Below are 20959 nucleotides of genomic sequence, written 5' to 3' on the forward strand. Positions count from 1 at the left end.
GTAGAGATCTTTGTCACTGTGGAGAAAAAGCTACATGTACCGGTACTTATCTACTTGAAGTGTCATGGCACAATGTGGATTTTCTGTTCTCTTTGTTTGGAATAAATATTAATTGAAATGAATGAAAATTAAATGCAGTTGCATGTCTTTGTTATCCTTTTAAAATTAGAGTAAAAGTACATTATGACTGTATTTCAGTCAAAATAACAGAGAGCAAAAAGTCTACCGTAACCGCAGCCTATGATGTACAGGAATCTTACATTGATTACTCTGTACATACCAAAAGGATGCCTGTTCAAATTCACTGCACATGCAAGTAAGCACTTAAGAACTCATCTGTGGACAAATAAGAAAATGCTTCATTTTATTTTAGGTTATGTTTTCTCTTACTTTGTGATTCCTGGGCAGAAGATTGCCACTGATAAAAATAATGTAAAAAAAAAAAAAAAAACTGTTAATCTCTTTGCAAGTGAACAAAGTTTAAAAAATGAACACATACTTGTAAAAAATTCTCATAATCATCAAGCCTTGAGTTTTCTTTTTACTTATTGACTGAAAATGGAGGGAAACCTCTGCTATAGGACATCTTTACAATATTTAAGATGCCGCCTTTTTCGGTTAAGACATATTGTTTAAGAAAATATTAATAAAGCCTAATATTAATAAATATCTAAGCCTTAAGCCTTCTCTATGTTAAGATTTTTTTGGATGTTGCCATAAACTGAGTTTTAGGAGGTGAAAGACTTGCGTGGAGGCAGGTAGTGAGTGGATAAGTTGTCCACAGAGGCTGAGGTTTCTCCAGCCAATGATAAACTGCCAGCAGTCATTCCAGTTCAGGGATCAGCAGTTTGTAGGTGCCTAAAGTGATTTGTCTTCTTTTCAATGTTTGCAGCATCCATCTAAGCAGTGTGGGAGGTGAGAATACAACGGTGAAAGCACCAGGTTCTATTTCCAGACGTGTAATCTTTTTTCCCTGGTTAGGTGCCATTCAGATACAATATGCCATACATGTTACTTTGAATAATCCAATCCATGATTTTATTGTTAGTTTAGGTTTTCTTGCTCTGCTTTTTTTTATATATATATATATTATTGTCTCTTTACTTCCTCTCCTGGTTGTTTTTTTTTCCTTACCATTTTCTCAATCCCTCATGCTTACAGGATAAATATTTAATATTAATAAATTCCTTCGTTCAGCAAATAAACAGCAAGATTCTCTGCAGGCATTTATTCCTACAGGGAGGTGAAAAGCCTATATTATACAAGAAGAATCAAATGTAGTTTATGGTTTTTCAGAAGTTTGTAGTTACTGCGTTTAAATAACTGGTGTGTGTGCCCCGTTTTTATTCTCGCTGCTGTGCAAATTTACAGAACATTACTTTCACTGTAACACTCTGAGCCGTTTCCTTTATCTCCAACCTTGTGTTGCTCCCATTGTTTTCACTCAACAGAATGAATGAGCTGAGCAGCACTGTGCGCACTTTGAGCTATTTTTGGCTACTTGAAAGGATGAGTCACAGTAACATATGAATAGATAAGGAACGATCCTTTCACAATTTGCAAATATGCTCCTTCTTCCATTCCCCGGTTTTCATTCCCGCATCTCCTGTCACTCCTCTAACTTTTCTCTTTATGTAAATATTTTTTCTCTCTGCGTTCTTCCACCATTGTTTTTTGACATCCTAATAAACACAAAACCATCTGTCTCGCTGATTTGTCTGCACGATGATTGCAGCAAGCATTACTTTGACATCAACATTTTGTAAACACAAAAAAAGTCCCATCCATCTCATGCTATTGTCGTCATGTTGCGTGTTAATTACAGCACATGCGTGTCCCTGCAGGGGTGAAGTTGTTAAATCTGGGACTCATGGGAGTAAGTGTCAGGTAAGCCTGATGGTCCAGAGACTCAACAGAGGTGGAAATGCGCCCCAGCAGTATATGAAGTCTAATTATCTATGTAATGCTGCTGACAATGACACATGGTGTTAACGTTACAAGCAGCCCGCTGCTTTCTCTAGAAAAGGGCAAGTTAGGTCTGTAGTGAAAAATCAAGTTTGGTTCATGTATTTTTCAGAGCTGGATAAGTGTTGAACAAACTGGTGCATAAAAAAAACACATCAGTGGATCCCTACGTATTTGTGGCTCAGGATTTGAGGATGCACCTATTCACGAATTTTCTTTAGAGCTAACACCTGGAATTATTCCTGGAAAATTTGCCTGTTCTGAAATTTTTTCGTAGGGCGTATCTAAAATATTCAAAAGGAGAAACAGCTTGGGAAATGCCATAATACTACTTGACACATTATTGCCTAGCATTTGCAAATCAGCCAATCGAGGAGTGCCACTAATTTTCCTTGGTGCAGATTTATTGTACCTCCCAGAGCGGCGATAGAGAAGACTGTAGATGTTAGCTTCTGTAGTAATGCTAAAACAGTTTCTGTGTGCAAACTATCTTACTTTGCATATTAAGGTACATTTTGTGTTTGAAATATTAAAATAGGCATTTATAAACATTCTTGGAGGATGTGTTGTGTATTTCAGTTATTCACAGGCAGGACCATGGGTCAACTGCACTCTGATTCTCGTTGTTGGGTTGAGAATATGTTGCCAAAGTCTTGTTGTTATGCTGCATAATCATGCATTCATAGCTTCTTGTTTTCACTGTCTTTGTGAACTCTCACTGTAAACTCTTTATTTTAATGGAGGATAAAATATTCAACAGTTTTGTGCAGTGAAAGGATCCAATGGACCTTATTCAGATCATGATGGGAAGAAAACCATTTTTTGACAGGTTCTGTTTTCCATCAACTGAATAGCAATTATACAGTGGCTAACCGCTGCTAAAATGTCAGGAATCTCATTTCCGCTGCTTGTATCTGGGACCTAGTTCTTTTGGTCATGACCCAAACTTCATGACAGTAGGTGAGAGTCAGCACATAGAGGACCAACGTCTCCGCTTTTGAGGAGCTGATCTCATCCCAGCCGCCTCACTCCCTGCTGCAAACCTCCCCTATGCATTCTGTAGGTGCCAGCACAGCCACATCATCAGCAAAGACAAAATCCGCTGATACCCAAACCAGACTTAATCCGCTTCTTGGCTGCCCCTAGAAATTCTGTCCATATAAGTTATGAACTGGATTGGTGACGAAGGGCAGCCTAGTTGAAGTTCAACATGTGCCAGGAAAAGGTTCAACTTTGAAGCAAAACAATCTCATCATACAGAAATATCAGTCAGGAGAAGGCTACATATGTCTTCCAAAGCCTTGTGGGAGAATATATCATGGTTTGAGAAAACTATAGTTGAACGTTTGACAACATTTTCCAAAACTAGAACTTCAATATTACCAATAGAGCACCACACCCACAGAGGAACATGGTGGTGGCAGCACCATGATCTAGAGTTTTTTTTTTCGTCAGGTAGATTAAATCATAAACAGTTAAATTGCAATCTGTTTTGACAGCTAGAAAGCTTAAGATGAGGGATTATATTTATGGCTGTGAGTCTAAGGATACATCAAAAACAACAAAATAGTAGTTACACCGAATAAAAATGAGTTTTTACAGTGATGCAACCAAGACATTGATGCTTTTTGATAATTTCTTCTCCAATAAATGTGTTTTCAAATAAATTGTAAGGCATAAACAGGACAAAACCATTAAATAATTTGCCATATTCTCAAAGCGGGGCATGTTAACAGAGGTGTATAGGTGTGATTTCATTATTGACCAAAATACTTGCTAATATTGCTAATCTTAAATAACAATGATGGTAAAAACGATGTACTAAGATGCAAACTATTACTTTCAGTCAATGTCATGACAATATCTACACAAAATGTAACAAAAATTGTTTCAATACGGCATTTTTAAAATTTTTTATTAGATTGCCAGTATCTTAATTCCCCCTTCTTTTGTCTGAAAGCATATTTTGGACAACACTTCTTTGCGCGCAAATTAGCGTTAACTTTGATTTCTTGGCGGCTCAGCAGGAAAACAACCCTCAACACACAACAGGTATAAATGTTTCATCTTTCTCCCTGACAATGATTTGAGCTGGAGTTTCTAAATATTGCATGAATGTCCTCCTTGTGAGCACGGGCTGATTGAAGGTGTGTGCCTCAACAAAATAAATGTGGGACAGAGTTGAAAGAGCCTTTGTTTCTGCGTAGACAGGAATGAGTCATATGCAAACCTGTTTACAAGTCTGCTTGTCTGTTTCTTGATAATGTGGGTCAGAGAAAATCCATCAGGGCGTTGAGGAAGAGGAACAGAAGGAAGAACAGGACCCCATTGTCCACACGCATTCTTTTTGCTATCACAGCCTGAAATGTCTCAATACCTTCCTGTCCAAGGTATAATGTAAATATATTTTGTTTGCAGCATTGCAGCCTTGCCAGCACTCCCGTAGCATGTCAGATTGAAACCACTGCTTTTTGTTTTGAGCTTTTGCTATGAATTATACATGCAGGAGAATGCTCTCTTTTTTTAGGCTTGGCAAACACTTGGACTTTGAAGCATATGGCGACATATGACAATAATTCTTATAGGAACCACCGCTACCGCAAATTTGGATGAAATTGTGTACGAAGCCACCCCTGAATAATAGAGAAATATCAGGCAAAGCCTTCACTTAGGCCTCTGTCAAACCCGTGAAACGAGTTTCTTTTTGTAGATAATATTCTGACAGCTTTTCCATCACCCACTCTGCTCCAGATACATACAGATACATGTTTTCTTTTGTTGCGTCGACTGCTGCTGTCAGATCAAAACTCAGTGCAACCACACACATAAGTTTTTGTTACAGACACTCGTCTCAGAACAAGAACACCAGCATACTGTACTTCCATGATAATCACCATCTTCACAGTTACATCAGCCCTTAGGGAAAAACCTTTCTTGTTGTGTTCTTCAGTCTTTTCAGAGCTCAACTATAGAAAAACCTCTTACACAATCTCAGCAGGCTCTTTCTCGCAAACTAGGACATGATTCATGTTTTTGCATCTGCTGGGATGTTGGTGTGTATCTGTGTGTATTCTCTTTCTACTGTTGCTGTGTCAATAATATTTGTGGGTGGATTGATGTTTGCCTGAAATTTGGCTAAAAAGAAGAAGATAACTGCAGAGGTTCCCTACCAAGAGACAAAAGCATTGAAATAACAAGAAAACAAACACTGATGAAAATCAAAGCTTGCTTTGATTTGTACCAATATGTACGTACTCCATATTGCCAGATGAACTTAATTGTCTATACAAACCCTTCCTTAACTCACCTTTTCTATCAATACCAGCATGACACTCATAAATGGAGAACCTTAAAGTTGTGGTTTTGATGGACTCAACTGAACCTGCATGTTTTATTTTGCTTTAAAGAAATGTTGCTGGTCCAACCATAATTCAAAAACATAACATTTAGCCTAAGAATGTGCAAACAACCATAGGTTATTTTACTGCATTTTTCTAAAAACATTTTCTTCACTTAGATTTTTTTCTGCTTTTTAAGCAGAATTGGTCAGAATATATGTGAATGTATATATATATGAAAAAAGTTTGAAAATCATTTATCATGGTTTGAATTTTTGTTGAATTTTAACAAGGGTGTGTGCACTTTTGAGATCCACTGTTAAACATAAGAAAAACTAAATTCTAATTACATTGATCTGACTATAACTGATGTGGAGCTTCTTCAAAAATTGTAATTATGGATGCAAGTGTGATGAATTTGTTTAAAAATGTACCCAGGTGACTTTTCTGCTAATACAGATAGATGTTTCCTACAAAAAGTGTCAAAGCAAGAAGATATGCAATTTTTTAACAGAGGCTTTGGGACCATAAAATAAAACATCGATACGACACTGAGCAGAAGTCATTGCTACTAGCTTTTCAAGTTTTACTCTTTTGTTTTTTAATTTAATGTGTGGCTTTTGGTTTAACAGAAGCATTTCTTGGAGCATGATGAATAACCGTTTTTCAATTAGGTGCTGTCCTTTTTAATGTCTTTGCAGACTGATTAATGGTAAGTGTTTCTTCCAGTGGAAACATTCATACTCTTTAGGTCATTAGCCGACCCTGATCTGTTGCTTCACTGCAACTGTTTTCCTAAATAACATAGGAGGAGCATAAGGAGAATAGAGGAGAAGGCATTTTACTTATCATCTCCTTGTCAGATCTTTATAACTGCAGTGCTCAGTTACACTGCCATTATTAGAGTCAAGCTTTACTGTTTGGATCACTTTAGTTGTAGGAAGAGGGAGGAAAATAAAGAGCTTCTTCATCAATTCACATAACTTTTTTTTAAATCTATGGAAAGGAAAGAAAAATACAAAGATGGATGCTTTGTTCAAATTTTAAAAACCAAATAGTCATGTTTACTGTCGCGTTGGCATCCTAGACAGGATGGAGCCTCAGTCATTGTCTGGTACTGCTAAACGTGTGGGTGGAAGTAGGTGGTGCAAGCTTCTGCTATGCTTTGAGTTGGTTTGGATGGAGCCAGTTTACAGATTGGAGAGGCATTAAAGAACACAAAAACAAAACGATAAAAAGCCTCTTACGATTTAAGCAGATAAGTTTGCAGTAATCAAAGCCTGCACCCATGAAACCAAGCTCAATTCCCCTGAGCTACAGCCTTCGTGCTAAGGTTAGGCAGATAGGTCCAGATTAGCTCGGGGACAATGAAGGGAAATGTTTGTCCAAAATAAAGCAGAAGAGATGAGATATCACTGCAGATATATGCAGAGAATAAAGGAAAACCTGTTGTTTGTTGTGGTTTCATTTGGTTATCGGTTTTAGTTTACATACCAATGGGACGTAGATACGACAGGGGCAGGAGACAGGCTGTTTAGTTCTTTGAGAACTTATTAAAGTTCAGCCTCTTTGAAGAAAGCCTTTTACAGAAACATTGCTCGCTTTTTCTTTTCTTTTTTTTTCTTCAACCGAGAATCAAATTTCTCTTTAAACCTTTAATGTGTCTTTGAAAGGTTTGAGTCATGAATTGTCAGTTCTTTGTTGAAGTTGGAGTAACATCTCCTTGGGTTAAATAGCAGCTCTGATCAGATATATGAGCCATTTCTGTTTTGAGGGCAGCTCTGTGTCTCAGAGAACTTGCATCAGGGTTTGTGCCTCTGCACTGTCAGAATAACAGCGGAGACAGGCGAGGGTATGAAGTCTTTGAACGCATGTAGTCACAAAAAAATCCCTCCATCTCTTCTGAAATGCAAACACACAGTGCCTGTCCTTCCTCCACCTTTCTAAATACTCTCAGACACAGTCAGCAGCCTGCTTTGGTCATATATTCTCTTTGCTTTGTGAGGCTGTGCTGGGAGACCCAAGGTGCTTTTCTCAGGTATTTTCTTTGGAAAGAAAGAATTGGCATGTTTATTAAAGGGCATCCTCAAACTAAATATATAGTTATATATTTCTGTACAGTTGAGAGTGCATTTCAGAGGATTTCTTGTATGGTATAAATAATAGAGCGAGCTGAATTTGAAATAAGAAAAAAAACCATTCAGACTGACAGCTTCACCCTTGATGGTTTAGTCCTTTAAACACTGAAAACCAATTAGGTGGGTCAGGGGCCTGGGGACGCTGGCAGAACAGACTCCAACGCCGTCGTTCTGTCATCAGCAGCTTCAGTCAAACAGCATGGAGAAAATAACACACTCTTTAATTCTCTCAAACTCCCACATGAAAGGGATTTATGCAGACGTTCAGGAACAAAAACGGCACAGAAGAGTTTAGTTCACATCGAGGATCTAAAGCTGTGTTTCCTGTCTGCTGTCAAGGTATTTGTAAGAACGCTTTTGAAATGCAAGAAAATGGAAATGGAAATTAAGTGATTTACGTAAATGTCTCAAAGGCTGAGAAAAACACCCAAGAATGGACTGATTTAGTCCTATTTTCTTTTTTGTGTCTGCTTCTTTAAGCAAAACTAATATGTTTATCCCTTTTCCAGCAGTTCAGCTAAGTGAGATTTTATGTCAGGCTTTAGCAGTTCAACTGATATTTCTTTTCTTCCTCTCCTACTGCAAAACAGTAGGATATTGGACTTCATTTAACTTTTATGTAAAAAGTTAAATTATATGTTAAAAAATATAAAAAAATATGTTAAATTAGAATTCTAAGAAAGCTCATAAAGGTACTTCCTTAAAATCTTGGCCAGTTATTTTTATCAGCAGTCAGAATTGACACTGTTTATTTAAAATCTATTTTATCAACACCTTCAAAAAGTTTGAAAAGTTTATTCAGCTTTTAAGCGCTTAACTTGATGTCACTTATCAGACTTCTCAGTTTCAATTACCTTCTGAACTCCAGTGTTTTTAGAGGGCGGATGACGGTTTTCTATCCTGAAAGCATCAACTTGCTTGTAGGTGGAGGTTCCTCTCAGCATCATGTGACCAGATTTTCACTAGCAGCCTGGTTTTTGACGAAAACCAGGATAAGATTATATATTAGGGGAATGACGAGCATTTTTAGGTAATTGAGTGAGAGCAGATCAGTTGGTTGTAATGCTTGCACCACCACCACTGCACTTTACACCTACTCACCATTTCAACTCTGCCAGTCTTTCTTGGCAGCTCTGAGTAAAAACAGCAGGTCTGCTTCTAGAAGTCTTCTCAGGCCCAGCTTAAAGTCTTTTAACATAAGGTTTTCAAGTTCATGCAACAGAAGACTGATGCTTATTTCTGCCGAGCTACAGATTATTGGCTTGTCAACCTTTCTCAGCTCCTTTTAGTGCTTCCTTTAAAGATTCTTGATTGTGATGCACACCATTTACTCAGCATTAAGCTCTAACAACTTTACATTTTGTATTCAGAATAAGATCTAATATCTGTATGTTTTCCATTGGAACAGCTGGAGCAACTTATTCTTTTATTACTTCACAGTAATTTAACTTCTGTTAATAGGTTCATATTTTTTATCTGTCTAGACAAAGCCACTGAACCAACAAGAATCTGAGCCACCAAGATAGCTTTGATGTTTTTCTGTTTCCTCGAACTGTGACGGTTTGACCATTCAGCCGGCCAAATCGGCCAACCCCATCAAGGTGCTCGGCTTTGCCCTTTTCAATAATTCATCCCCCAAATTTTCAGGAAGAGTTGGATGCTGCTCTAATAGTTGGCCAAACAGGAGAGAGCTCGCTCTAATTGGAGTGACATGAAGTCCCCACCGGTCTGCACTAAATGTCATTAGAGTAGCAGCCAAATACCAAGTGCTGTTAAAGGCAAAGCCGCTAGATTGAAAGTGGCAGAGTAAACTGTGGCTGACCTGACAGGGAAGAATATGATTAATGCGACACTGACTGCATAGACACACTTCATAAATGCCAGTCATTCACGCTTTGCTTAGTCAAACTAACACTGATTAGCCGTAGCAGTATAAACACCAGTGGCAGGTAGAGTGAGTAAAAAGTGTAAATAAAAGTATTAAGTATTAACCTTTTTCAGAATTTGTCACATTACAACCAAAATTTGGTGTTTATTTTGTTGAGATTTTATTTGATAGACCAACACAAAATAGCCCATGATACCCTTTGTAGAAACATCTGTTGTTTTAATTAGAGCTGCAGGTGACATCTCTACTATTGTTGTACATGTAGAGATTACATTTTTTTCCCAATCACAGAAAGTTAATCAGACTGGACAAAGACCGTCTTGAACATCAGTTTTGTAGTTTTGCCATAAAGTCTCTATCAAATCTTCTTCCAGGATTTTTCAGTTTCCGTTCTCCTGTTGGGGACAAATTCAGCTTCACAGTATTATTCTGCTACCTCACTGTGGCTTTCCTCCATTTGGACATTGGCCAAAAAGTTACATTTTGGTTTTATCTGAACAGTGGAATTACTTCCACATGCTTGCTCTGCCCCTTGCAACAAACCATCTGTTGGATCTTTAATAGCTTTCTATTAAAGAAAGCTATTAATCATTTAGAAATTGTCATTTCTAAATGACAATTTCTAGAGATTGTCATTTAGAAATGACAATCTTCTTGTTACAAGTCTAAAAGCCAAAATTGTGAAGTGCACAACTTCACAATTCTCTGACCCATTCTGCAAGTCTCTGCTGCTCATCCAGTGTTACTACTGTTGCTGCTTCTCTGATCAATGCTCTTCTTTGCCTGGATGATTTCAGGTGAAAGGTCATGTATCGGCAGATTGATCAGACACTTTACATTTCTGAATGACGAGTTAAACATCATTTAGTGAGAGTTTTAGCACTATGATTTTTTATTTCTAATCTAATTTTGCTCTCAACTTCGCTACAACTTTACCCCTGGTCTGTCTGCAGTGTTACTTGGTCTTCATCATGCTGTTTGTTCACCAGTGTTCTCTAACAATTCCCAGAGAAATTTATAAAACAGTAATATTCATGCTTAGATTATTTTAAACAGATGGACTTTGTTTTCCGATTAGGTAGCTTCTGAAGTCAACAGGTTTTATGTACTTGTGTCAGTAAAAAGGGTGCTGAATATAAATGTATGGCAAACATGTCAAATGTTTTATGTAAAAAAAACCCCACATTTGTATAATTTGTATGTTTAATTTAACTTCACAATTATATGTGACTTTGTGTTACAATAATTTGCTGGACATTTGATTGGTTCTATATCTGCCATCAATGCAAACAATCACTCCCCCATCACATAATAACAGTATTTAGAGTTACTCCCTTCAAAGACAACAGCTGGTCTTTTAAAAACAGCTTAGAAATTGTTTGAAGAGCAGGTTGAAGAGCAATAGATATTCACCTTGCCTCCAAAGTCCCCAGAAACCAGCCTGAAGCCATCTGGGATCAGAGATCTCATCCTACAATTCACAGGGGCTCAAGGATTTAATGCTAATATCCAATTAACAGACACTCCCAGATGTTTTTGTCCATGTTCTGACTGAATGGAGTTGCTTTGGTGGCAGAAGAAGGTCCTAAGCAAAATTAGTCTAATTAGTTGAGCTGTGTGCATGCAGACTATAAGAAGCGAGCATGCACAATTTTCTTTGTTCTATTTTCACCTTCTCATTAGCTTGATTTTTTTTCTCTGTTTTTGTACTGCTTTTTTTTTTTATATAGATACACATGCAAATACAAAATCACACAAATTCAAATGAACTAAGGATTCCGACTCTTTGCTGCTTCTTCTCTCTTCTCTTATAACTAATTCAGTACTTTAAAAGTCCCTGCTATTCTCTTGGAGCTAATTAGAGATAATACCAACACACATGTAAATGATGCGCACACATGCATGCCGACAATCTCCACCCAGAGTGGAGACATGTGATTACAAAGTCTAATTCTCATATTGTTTTACATTATTTATGAAGCAGTGTTGTTGGTAACCCTCTGACCTTCCTCTAATGATGGCTCACACAAACCCCAAGAAGGCACAGGCATACTCTGTTGGACAACCATTACATTCAACCAGATTTCACTTTCCCACAACTTTATATTTCTTGAAACTGACAAGTCCATTAAAATAATATTTACTATGGTCCCAACTAAACCTATTATTTTAGCCATTTAATGTGGATAAAATAACTTGAACATATGAATATATTTCTTCTGCTGGTATGAAATACTTTTGTCATTGTGCTATTGAGAACAAATGCAAAACAAAGATGTAGGTAAAAACATTATAATGTAGGGCTTTTTTTTCACCTTGTGTTGATGGGGGCAGTTTTGGATAATCAAGGAAAGATGAATGGAGAAATTTACATTTTTGACATTTTTGATAAGAATCTTACAATGAAACAAGGGTGTATTTTTCAGCAAGACAAAGATCTCAAACATACAGCCTAGCAAACCTTCAGTTGGTCAAAAATAAAGAGAATAAATCGGCTAGAAAGGCTCAGTCAGTCACCCAATGTGAATCCAAGATTAAAGAGCTCAGAAAATAACCCTTCAAGTTTGAATCACACCTTAGCAGTGGATCTAACTTTTTGCTTTACCTTCAATAAATGTTAAGGTGGCATTACAAAAAGAGTATTTTTCTCAAGTATATGATGAAAATAAGTAAGCGTGTTCAATATTTATTCCTTAAGTTATTCCACCGTTTATCACATACCATAATTCATGAACTAATTTGTTCAGATGCCTTTTGGTGCTTAGATTGGCTCTTGACATCTGGTGCAGTTTGTCAGTAGACCCATTAGAATTATATTTGATAAAAATGTTAATGTGCTTTATTCTCGGTGTGCCAGGCCATTGAGTGTTTTGCCCCCTGAAGTGAGTCAAATCTTACACTATAACTGCATGAACAATTTATGACCCCACAAAGTGAGTAGGACAAAACACTCTCACAGTTGAAAATCCATAATTCCCTCCTGCAATCTGAATATATTCTCACACTTCAAGCAACCTTTTAAAAGCCTCCAAGTGGCTGCCAGCTGAGACTTGGTTGTGGTTCAGCATCTTGAAGGTTGCATTCATTTTCGGCTGAATAAAGTGTTTTTGAGAGTCAAATAAAACGGACGCAGGGTGAAATACAAACTATTTATTGTTTTAAAAGGAGCGATAGCTCCTGGCGCTGCTTTAGAGTTTGTTGCATAAACATTGTACGTTTGATGTGAATGGTGAAGAACTGCCATTTGTGACATTTGACAGTGCAAATGAGGCAGCCAGGGTCTGCCTATGATGTAGTAATACCAGCGCAGCTTGATTCTTTGCAAATGGCTTTCAGGTAATTGCCAAGCAAAAAGATTAATTCCAGTATGACATTTCTGCCTAGAAATCTGTGCTATTTTCCCACTCTTACGTTCACAACATTTGTCGCTGTGCTGTCGACCAGCAAGCATAATGCAAAAGTTGACAGCTTGTCAGATAGGTCAGAACATACCAATGGTCGTGGGTGTAGAGAAATAATCCTCATTGTTTTAAGACTAGTTCAAATGTCAGGAAACACTTGTTTATGTAGGCGTATTCGACCTCAATGTCTTGCAGGCCTAGAGGCCTTATGAAATATATATGTTCGTGCAGGCACACAGAAAGTAATATTCTAACAAATACACATATTTGTGCAAAGCCATACCTTCAAACTATTTTAAGTAAGTGTATTCTGTAGGTTATTTTCCATCTCAATGTCTTGCACATGTCAAGAACGCGGGTGTGCAAACAAAACTGCTGGGAATTTACATCATGTACAATGCTGAGGTGAAAATATACAAAAAACAAAGTTGAACAGAGGCACTGCTTCAACATTGGTAAGGTATTATTTTCTTGTCCTGGGTGCATCTTGTAGCACACTCTATCTTGAATACACTCTGGAAAATGGAAAATACTATAGAAGTGAAAAATTGTATCATTTAAAGGTGACACATTTGATCCCATTTAAGTGTTGAATATATGATCAATATACAACAAGCCATTTTGAGCAGGAAAAGTCTGTAAAGATTTTCCAGTTGAAAAGCCCAGAAATAAAAGCACTTAAATGGATGAAAGTATTTTAGGTTTCCTATGTAATCATTGATAATTAGAATAAAAATAGATCTGATTTGTTATCATTTTAGGTTTATGTTGTTACACTGTTTTAACAATATAAATGGCCTTTAACGGTTTACCAGATAAGTAAATATGTGGTGATTATGTAGAGGCTCTTAAAATGTTGTGATTTCTTTTTTATTAATTTCTTCAGTTATTTTACTGTTGTGGTATCTTTTGTGTTAATTTTTGGCCAAGATTGTGTGCACAAGCAAGAAATATGACTTTGGGTTTTAAGAACTCTCAGCTTGCAGATAATAAAGTATAAATATATAAACTGTAGAGAAAAGAAATGAGGACAAAGAAGCAGGTATGTACATGGATTTGCAGCCAGTTATTTATTATATATAAAGAAAAGAGAGGAATTGTTGTGACACTGACTGTAAGGTGTTTATCAGTGTGGAGGAAAGTGATCAACATTACACGCAGCGTTGTTCAGGATCGTGAGGGAAGTCCACCATGATCTCCACAGTCTTCAGTGGGTTTAGCGCCAGTTTGCTGAGACTGAACCAGTGGACCATCCACTGCTGCTATCACTGTACTGGATCAGACCAGTGGCAGTGTTGTCATTTGCAAACGAAAGGAATTTTGCTGAGGCGCAGTTATTTGTGTTCAGAGATAAGAAGAGTGGGGAGAGAACAAACTCTTTGGTTGGTGCTGGTTCTGATAGTTATTGTGTGGAAGAAGCCCAGTTCCACCTACTGCTGTCGGTCTGACAGGTGGAGGGCGACAATTTGATTCTGGCATTTGTCCCTGTGGTTCAGGATGTGAACCAAGTTTATTAATTTCCAAGTTTACCTCATCAACTTCTCCTTGAGAGAGTTGGATGGGGTTCCAGCAGGGCCGCTGTGATGTCCTTCAAATGCTTCCCCACCAGTGTCTCAAAGGATTTCATGACCGCAGGCAGCAGGTCTGTAGTTATTTAAATTTAGGATGCCTTTCTTGTTGGAAGGCTCTCAGGTTGCTGTTTAGAATTCAGAAAAGGGTTCACAGCTTGCTTAAAAACAAATAGTACATAGAAATGTTTGGTTTTCGTCCTGTATCCAGAGAGTTTCTTCTCTGGAGGTGCAGTAATATGCTCAATAAAGAGTTTTGCGCATGGTGAATGTTTCCACTGTTTAGCTTGATAAAAGTTCTGCTTCCTTCTAGTGCACATTCCTTCCAATTATTATGGAAACAGCAGGTCATTTCCAAAGAAGCAGTCCCGCAGGGGGAGGTGTAATATATCCAACTGACTGTAATAAACTTACCTATTGAGACCCGCATGTCTGTGCCTCTGTAGAAGCCCTGGTGCTAAAAAACTCCTAATTGCATTTTGTAATTTAATAAAAGCGTCTCTCTCTCTCCCTTCACCTCCCTCACAGCTTGGCTCAAGATGTTTTCATTAAGCACATAAGTAATTCCACTGGGTTTATATGTGTCTGGCTTGACAGTTAAAAACAACAGGTGCGGTTTGCGTTGCCAGCCTAATACTCACACCTGCACAGTCTGACAGAACAATGGACAATGAATGAAACCAGTCTGCGTGTTTCTTCGTGCCTCGTGCTCTCTGGGACTCTGACGCTCCTTTTCCTTGTTTCGTCTTTCTCTAGATCTTATGTAAATCTGAACTGCACGATTGTTTTTCAACATTTCTATTTTTTTAATCACATGACTCATCAAATATTCTAGGTTAACCGCTCTGCAATAACAAACACATTCTTTATGCGTCGGAGGGTTCTTTCCGACAAGCAAGACACTGGGCTGACTGGAATGAGAAATGGGAAACATGTACCTCATTTACGGGTCTCCAAAATGTATTATTAATTCTTCATGTTTGGTAAAAACGATGTTGGTTTTTATGCAGGACTTTTTTTCTGACTGAATAAAGTTTAGATAGTTCTGCATCTTATCTAAATTTTGTGTCAGCATTATGTAGATTTAACCTGTCTCTGTTTACTGGTCTTACTCCTGTCAACAGAAGTTCTTTCACAATTATGGCACATTTTGCTGTTTGCCAAAGTCCTGACTGTAGACTTTTGTTGAGATGCAGTAAACCAGCGATAAATGAGCTCGCTTGGGTTTGCATGTCAGTCTCATTGTGCCGAGGAGCAGATAGCAGAAAGAACGGTTGAGAGTAGCTTCTTCTCAGCCTCGCCCGCAGACCTGGAAAACCTCGATAAGACACTCAGGTTCTGAAGGCTTTAAAAAGACATGCTGGGGTGGAGTGTTAAATGAACAGACTGTGGGGAAGAAGAGAAAGACAAGAAGGTGAAGAGGGAGGGATGCCGGAGGAGAGATGGCGAGGACACAGATTCATTTTAGAAGTAGTTTTTTTCCCCTGCCATTATGTTTAAAAAAAATCCTGACAATCCTTTTAGTCACAGCAGAGATTGGAGAAGTCCTCACAGCGAAACAGTTACCATCCTCCCCTAACACACACCCACCCATGCACACACAGCCTGTTTATGACTTGATCTTTTCTTGCCAGTGGTCTGAAATTTCATTAATTCTGTCTGAAGGCAGGGCTAAGTGTTACTGGCAAATATGGTTCTCTTACAGTTTAAAACCTGGATGTCAGCTTCCAAATAAGGTTTTCGTTTTGATGAAATGCATTTCATTAGCAATGAAGACACGGCTAACAGTTTAAAAGTACTTCACTGTACGCCTGGAGATGAAAAGGATTTTGCATTTTTAGTAAAGCAATTGACTTGAGAAGATTTGATTTTGTTTCTTTCCCAAACTTTGCTCCATGAGTTTTATTTAGCATAAAGTATTTTTGATCTAAAGTAGTTTTGTCAGGGCTGCGTCTCAGCTGTGAGGCTCTGGTGTGATGTTGGAAACCCAGAGGATTCAAAGTGTTTAGTATGCAGTTCTGTTGTGCTTTGCAGAAGTAATGAACTTTTGCACGTTTGCTACAGTTCAAAGACAAATTAAAATTAATTTTTAATGAGTTTGCATATTAACTCAATAATTAACTGAAAGTAGTGTGTAATTGTGAAATTGCTAAAAGGCTATATATTTTTATTTAGACAAAAATCTGAAATGTTTGCCCTTTATGTGCATTCCATCAATTATTTTTAGAACCACTTTTTTGTGCAATTAAAGCAGCAAATTTCTACCGGCTTCTGAATTTCTAGATATTTTGTCATTTTTGTCTTTGCAAATCAGCTCAGTTAGTTTGAATGGAGAGCGACTGTAAGTAGGGATTCATGATATTATCGGCATGGTATCAGTATCGGCCGATATTAGCTGTAAAATTTAATATCGAACATAGGATATTCCGTCAAAATAACTCACCGATATTAAAGTTGTTTTCATGACAAACCAGTGATAGTGATGCCTGCAGCACAGCTCAATGTCATATTTGCATTGTTTAAGTGTTGTTGTCGTCTTAGAGAGAGCAAATGTTAAGAATAAATTTGACATAAAACATAATGCAAGTTGAAAGTGTTACATCATTTTCAGCCTCCTTTTTTAGCATTTGCATTTGGTAGCAATCTAAAGAGACAAAATGTTAGAAAAATTATCCTCCTGTTCATTTACTCATGAGTTTATTTTACAAGTTATGTTTTCATATTATTCTTTTCATATTATTACTCTCATATTATTCTTCTTTTTATATTTTTACTTAACTTTTCTTTCTTTTGTAGTATATTATTAACTTTGTTTAGGATGTTTGCTTGGAAGCTAAAAACGTTAAACATTCATGTGTTATTAGTTCCATCTGTAACTGATTAGTTGTGGTCAGCCACATGCCCTTGTAAGGGCATGTCCATAGGAGGTTTCAGAATGTAAAGACGGTTGGTCAATTCTCTGTGTGACTGTGTGAAGAGAAGCCCAACCTCCTTTTTCTATACAATAAAGAGAAATGCAAAGAAAGAACTGGCAGAATTGAGTCCAGACAGTGTTTGACAGCGATTCGTCGCGTCTGTTCTCAATTCTCCTATTCTGCAGAAAAGAAATCAAAAGAAACCTAATCTCTGTCTCTGGCTGATTCTTTGCAGGTTATGACAAAATAAACCTATCACAAAGATAATGTAGTATTTCAGTTCCACAGTAGAGAAAGCCATATAATTTTAGTAAGTAGGTGTAGGAAAAAATATATCAGTATTGTTATCGGTTATTGGCTAAATAAGTTTTAGTACATCGGCATATCAGATATCGACCAAAAATCCAATATCATGCATCCCTAACTTTAAGTATCAATTTTCAAGGCTTTAATTAGGTCTAGATCTGGACAAGGCCATTCTTCCAAATGAATAATACTTTGACCTAAATCATTGCATTCTAGCTATGATTTAGGTCAAATCACAGCTAGATTTGACCTAAATCAAGCTTGAATGTTGCTTGATTTAGGTAAAGCAACATGTTTGAATGTTGTCCTACTGGAAGGAGAACCTTATCTCCTTTCTTTAAACTTTTCTTCAACCTCTAACATGTTTTCTTCCAGGATTGACTTGTGTTAGATCTTCCAACTAGCTTCTGCTGAAATAAAGCATGCCCGCTGCATGATGCTGCATGCAGGGGGCATGCAGCATTTTGCCACTTTTCTTCAAAGGCCAAATATGTGCATTGCTGAACCAATGGTTGTTCTGTCCACCTGAGTTATGAATCTTTACAGCTCCTCTAGAGTTACCTCTCGGCTGCACATCTGATTGATTTGCTCCTTACTCGTCCTGTAATTTAAGGTAGACAGCCATGTATAGAATATAGTGACGCCATACCCATGTTTTCATGTATTGAACTTTGCCCTTTGAAGATAGTTTTATGTGTGAAATCTGCTTTAACATCCCCTCAGTCTTATTTCTGGTCTACCTACTGTCATATTTGGTTTTAATTTAAAAGATCATCAGAAAACACAATCCTGCTCCTTCATTAATGTTCTTTAACAAATTTCTGAGGCCTCCGTAGAACAGCTAAATTAATGCCAAAATTAAATCGCAAACAGATGGACTCTATTTAGGAATTAGATAATTTCTGAAGGTGATTTAGGGGTGTCACACAGTTCTCACAATTATGCACTGTGGTGTTGGTTTAAAGTTAGTGTTTGTGTGATAAAATGTGAAAAATTTAAATATTTATTTTCTTATTTTTTCTGGGCACTGTAGGCATACAACTTCTACAAGCATGTGGATAAAAGGAGCTGTAGCTGGAGTGAAGGGTTAGTGTTTTTGCGATGTGTATGAGTCTCAGAGAGGTTTCAGGTTATAAAAACATGGGTTGATAGATGAAGGAGCAGGGACTAGGGGTGAGGTGGTAAAACAGTTGACAATAAAGAAGAGACACATGAGGTGTGTTTTGATTTGGTTGTGAAAGACTTGAGATGGTGGTGGAATTCACATGGAACCTGATGCTTCCTTTCCATCTTTTTATCTCTTTTTTTTCACTAAGGCTTTGTTTACTTTTCATGCTCCAGTTACAAAACACAAGTGGAGTTTTCTTCTACGACTGAACAAAGCCAAGTTACTGAGTTGGAAGAAGTCAGCTCTGCAGAAGAGTGGAAAGGGTCAAGTCAGGAGAATAACATTTTACCTTTGTGCAAAACCTCTGATGATACTCTGCTTCTGAGCTGTAAGAGTTTTCATGCAATTTAAATCTGTAGCTATCCAATATTTTATTACGCACCTACAGGTGATTTCATCTTTTTTTTAATTACCCCTCTTGCCCAATATCTATAGTCAACATAGAAAAATATTTATTTATCAGAAACCCTTGATGGCGTTTTCTTTTTAGAAAACCTTGTCATGAGTAACTTCCTTTGGAAATACGTTTACTCTTTACCTTACGATTTACAAAGAAAACATTAAAAGTAAAACTCCTATTTTTCTGGTATGACATTTGATAATATAAAGCTTTTTGTCTATTCTCTTTTGGTCGTTTTATAAGAGTACATCATGATTACTTGAATTTACTTTATTTCCTCTTAGAGATTGCTGAAAATCCGAGTGGCAAAATATATAGAGCAACTGGACTGTTGCAACTATGATGTGCCTTATTACCGATCCTTGTGTGAATATTTTTTAAAAGTGATTTGTTGTTTCGATATGAAAGATTGATTGTATTCTTGGTAAGGAGAGTGTCATTATTCATCATTATATAATTTATGGAAGAATACCCCAAAACCATTTCATCCAAGTCATGCAAATTTAAGTTTAATTCCATCTTACACTAAAGTTATATTTGTATAATTTTAATTAAAAAGTTGAAAATAAATATAATTTTTTTTTCATTATTCTGTCAAAAATATAGAAAAAGAAGCCCCAATCCAATAACTTCCCTTGTTAAAAAGATTTTGTGTTCAGGATTGTTTGTAATCAAGTCAAAACATAATCTGTGCTTAAATTTTACCAAGTAGTTTTCCTATTAAGAAACCAAAACAAAGCAAATTGGCAAAGCAAGTCTCATTAGAGAGTCACTACTAATCTGAAAGATGTAAAATCAGATGGAAATTCCCTGAATCACATCTAATGTGCCTCCAGAAAAAAATCTATATTCTGGCTCTGTATAATGTGTAATGCAGTCTTTGTGATTAAACTCATCAGTCCCTCATCAGATGACACACTTTTTGTGGATGTTTATATTTCTAAAGTGCCATCTGTCTGCATTATTCTTTGAGTCTAAACTCATCACTGCCTCTTCTCGCACTTCTATTTGCACAAGCAATCTTGAAATCATACAAAACACATTTATTGAGCATTTAAGTACATACATTTTGTTTATCTTTTTACTCGTCGTGCAGACTTACCTCCCTGTCACTACTTAGCAACAAACAACAATCCTTCTTCCTGCAGGTGGTAAAACTCGTACAGAACCTTCTCCATACAACCATAATCCAAGTCTAAGGATAACTGCAATTAGTAGTTTATCAAATTACTTTGATTCCATCTATAAATACATATGTAGTCAAACCCACATAAACAGCTAACATTTTGAGAGTCGTATTCTGTGTTGACATCATCAGGTTTTAAAGCCCTCAAAAGAGACCCCAATGGTTGTTTGTTTGTCAACTCTTTTACGGTCTGAAGAAATGGTTGTATAACAGCTAAGAGTTTACTGTCTGTAGCCAAAATGCTCATTTGTTCCTTTGATTTTGCACAATCAAGTCGGTGTGATTTCGTGTTTTCACCTCAGCCACCAGCGCATGACTGACTGTGACAGCTAAGATGTACCAATAAAGGTGATTGTTTCACTTGTGAATGAGGCTCACACCACAGACCGAGCTCATTATGCAGCAGTTCAACATTCTCACTGCTAGCTGTGGTTCTGAATGCATGCTTCATTTATTATTTAATTCAGTGAGTCTGCAGCTAGGTAATGTAGGTGGTTTAGAGAGGCTTTGGGTAAGTCATTAAATTGAGTGAAAGCTGAAAATGAGTTGTGTTGCTTAATGATGCTGGTGAGAGTTACTACCGTCTCTCCCAGGTTTTAGCTGATGACTTTAGATTCATGATCCAGATCTTGTTTGAGGTTTTAGCGAATTAAACTAGAAATGATTAAAGATGCAGTGCATGGCTT

General features: G+C 37.1%; 1 protein-coding gene across 2 annotated transcripts in view; it reads left to right on the forward strand.

The window, feature by feature from the left end:
- commd10 (COMM domain containing 10) overlaps positions 1-20959 on the forward strand; it is a 69699-nt gene that overhangs the window by 18876 nt on the left and 29864 nt on the right. The window contains exon 6 of one of the 2 annotated variants that reach the window (XM_032579692.1): positions 18861-20641. The exons of the other annotated variant lie outside the window; for it this stretch is intronic. Coding sequence (XP_032435583.1) covers positions 18861-18896 — 36 coding nt within the window. The 3' untranslated portion in view covers positions 18897-20641. Of the gene's footprint in view, positions 1-18860; positions 20642-20959 lie in introns of those variants that run through there. 2 annotated transcript variants of the gene reach the window in all.

This window comes from Xiphophorus hellerii, chromosome 12 (assembly GCF_003331165.1).
Source record: "Xiphophorus hellerii strain 12219 chromosome 12, Xiphophorus_hellerii-4.1, whole genome shotgun sequence".
Classification (NCBI taxonomy): domain Eukaryota; kingdom Metazoa; phylum Chordata; class Actinopteri; order Cyprinodontiformes; family Poeciliidae; genus Xiphophorus; species Xiphophorus hellerii.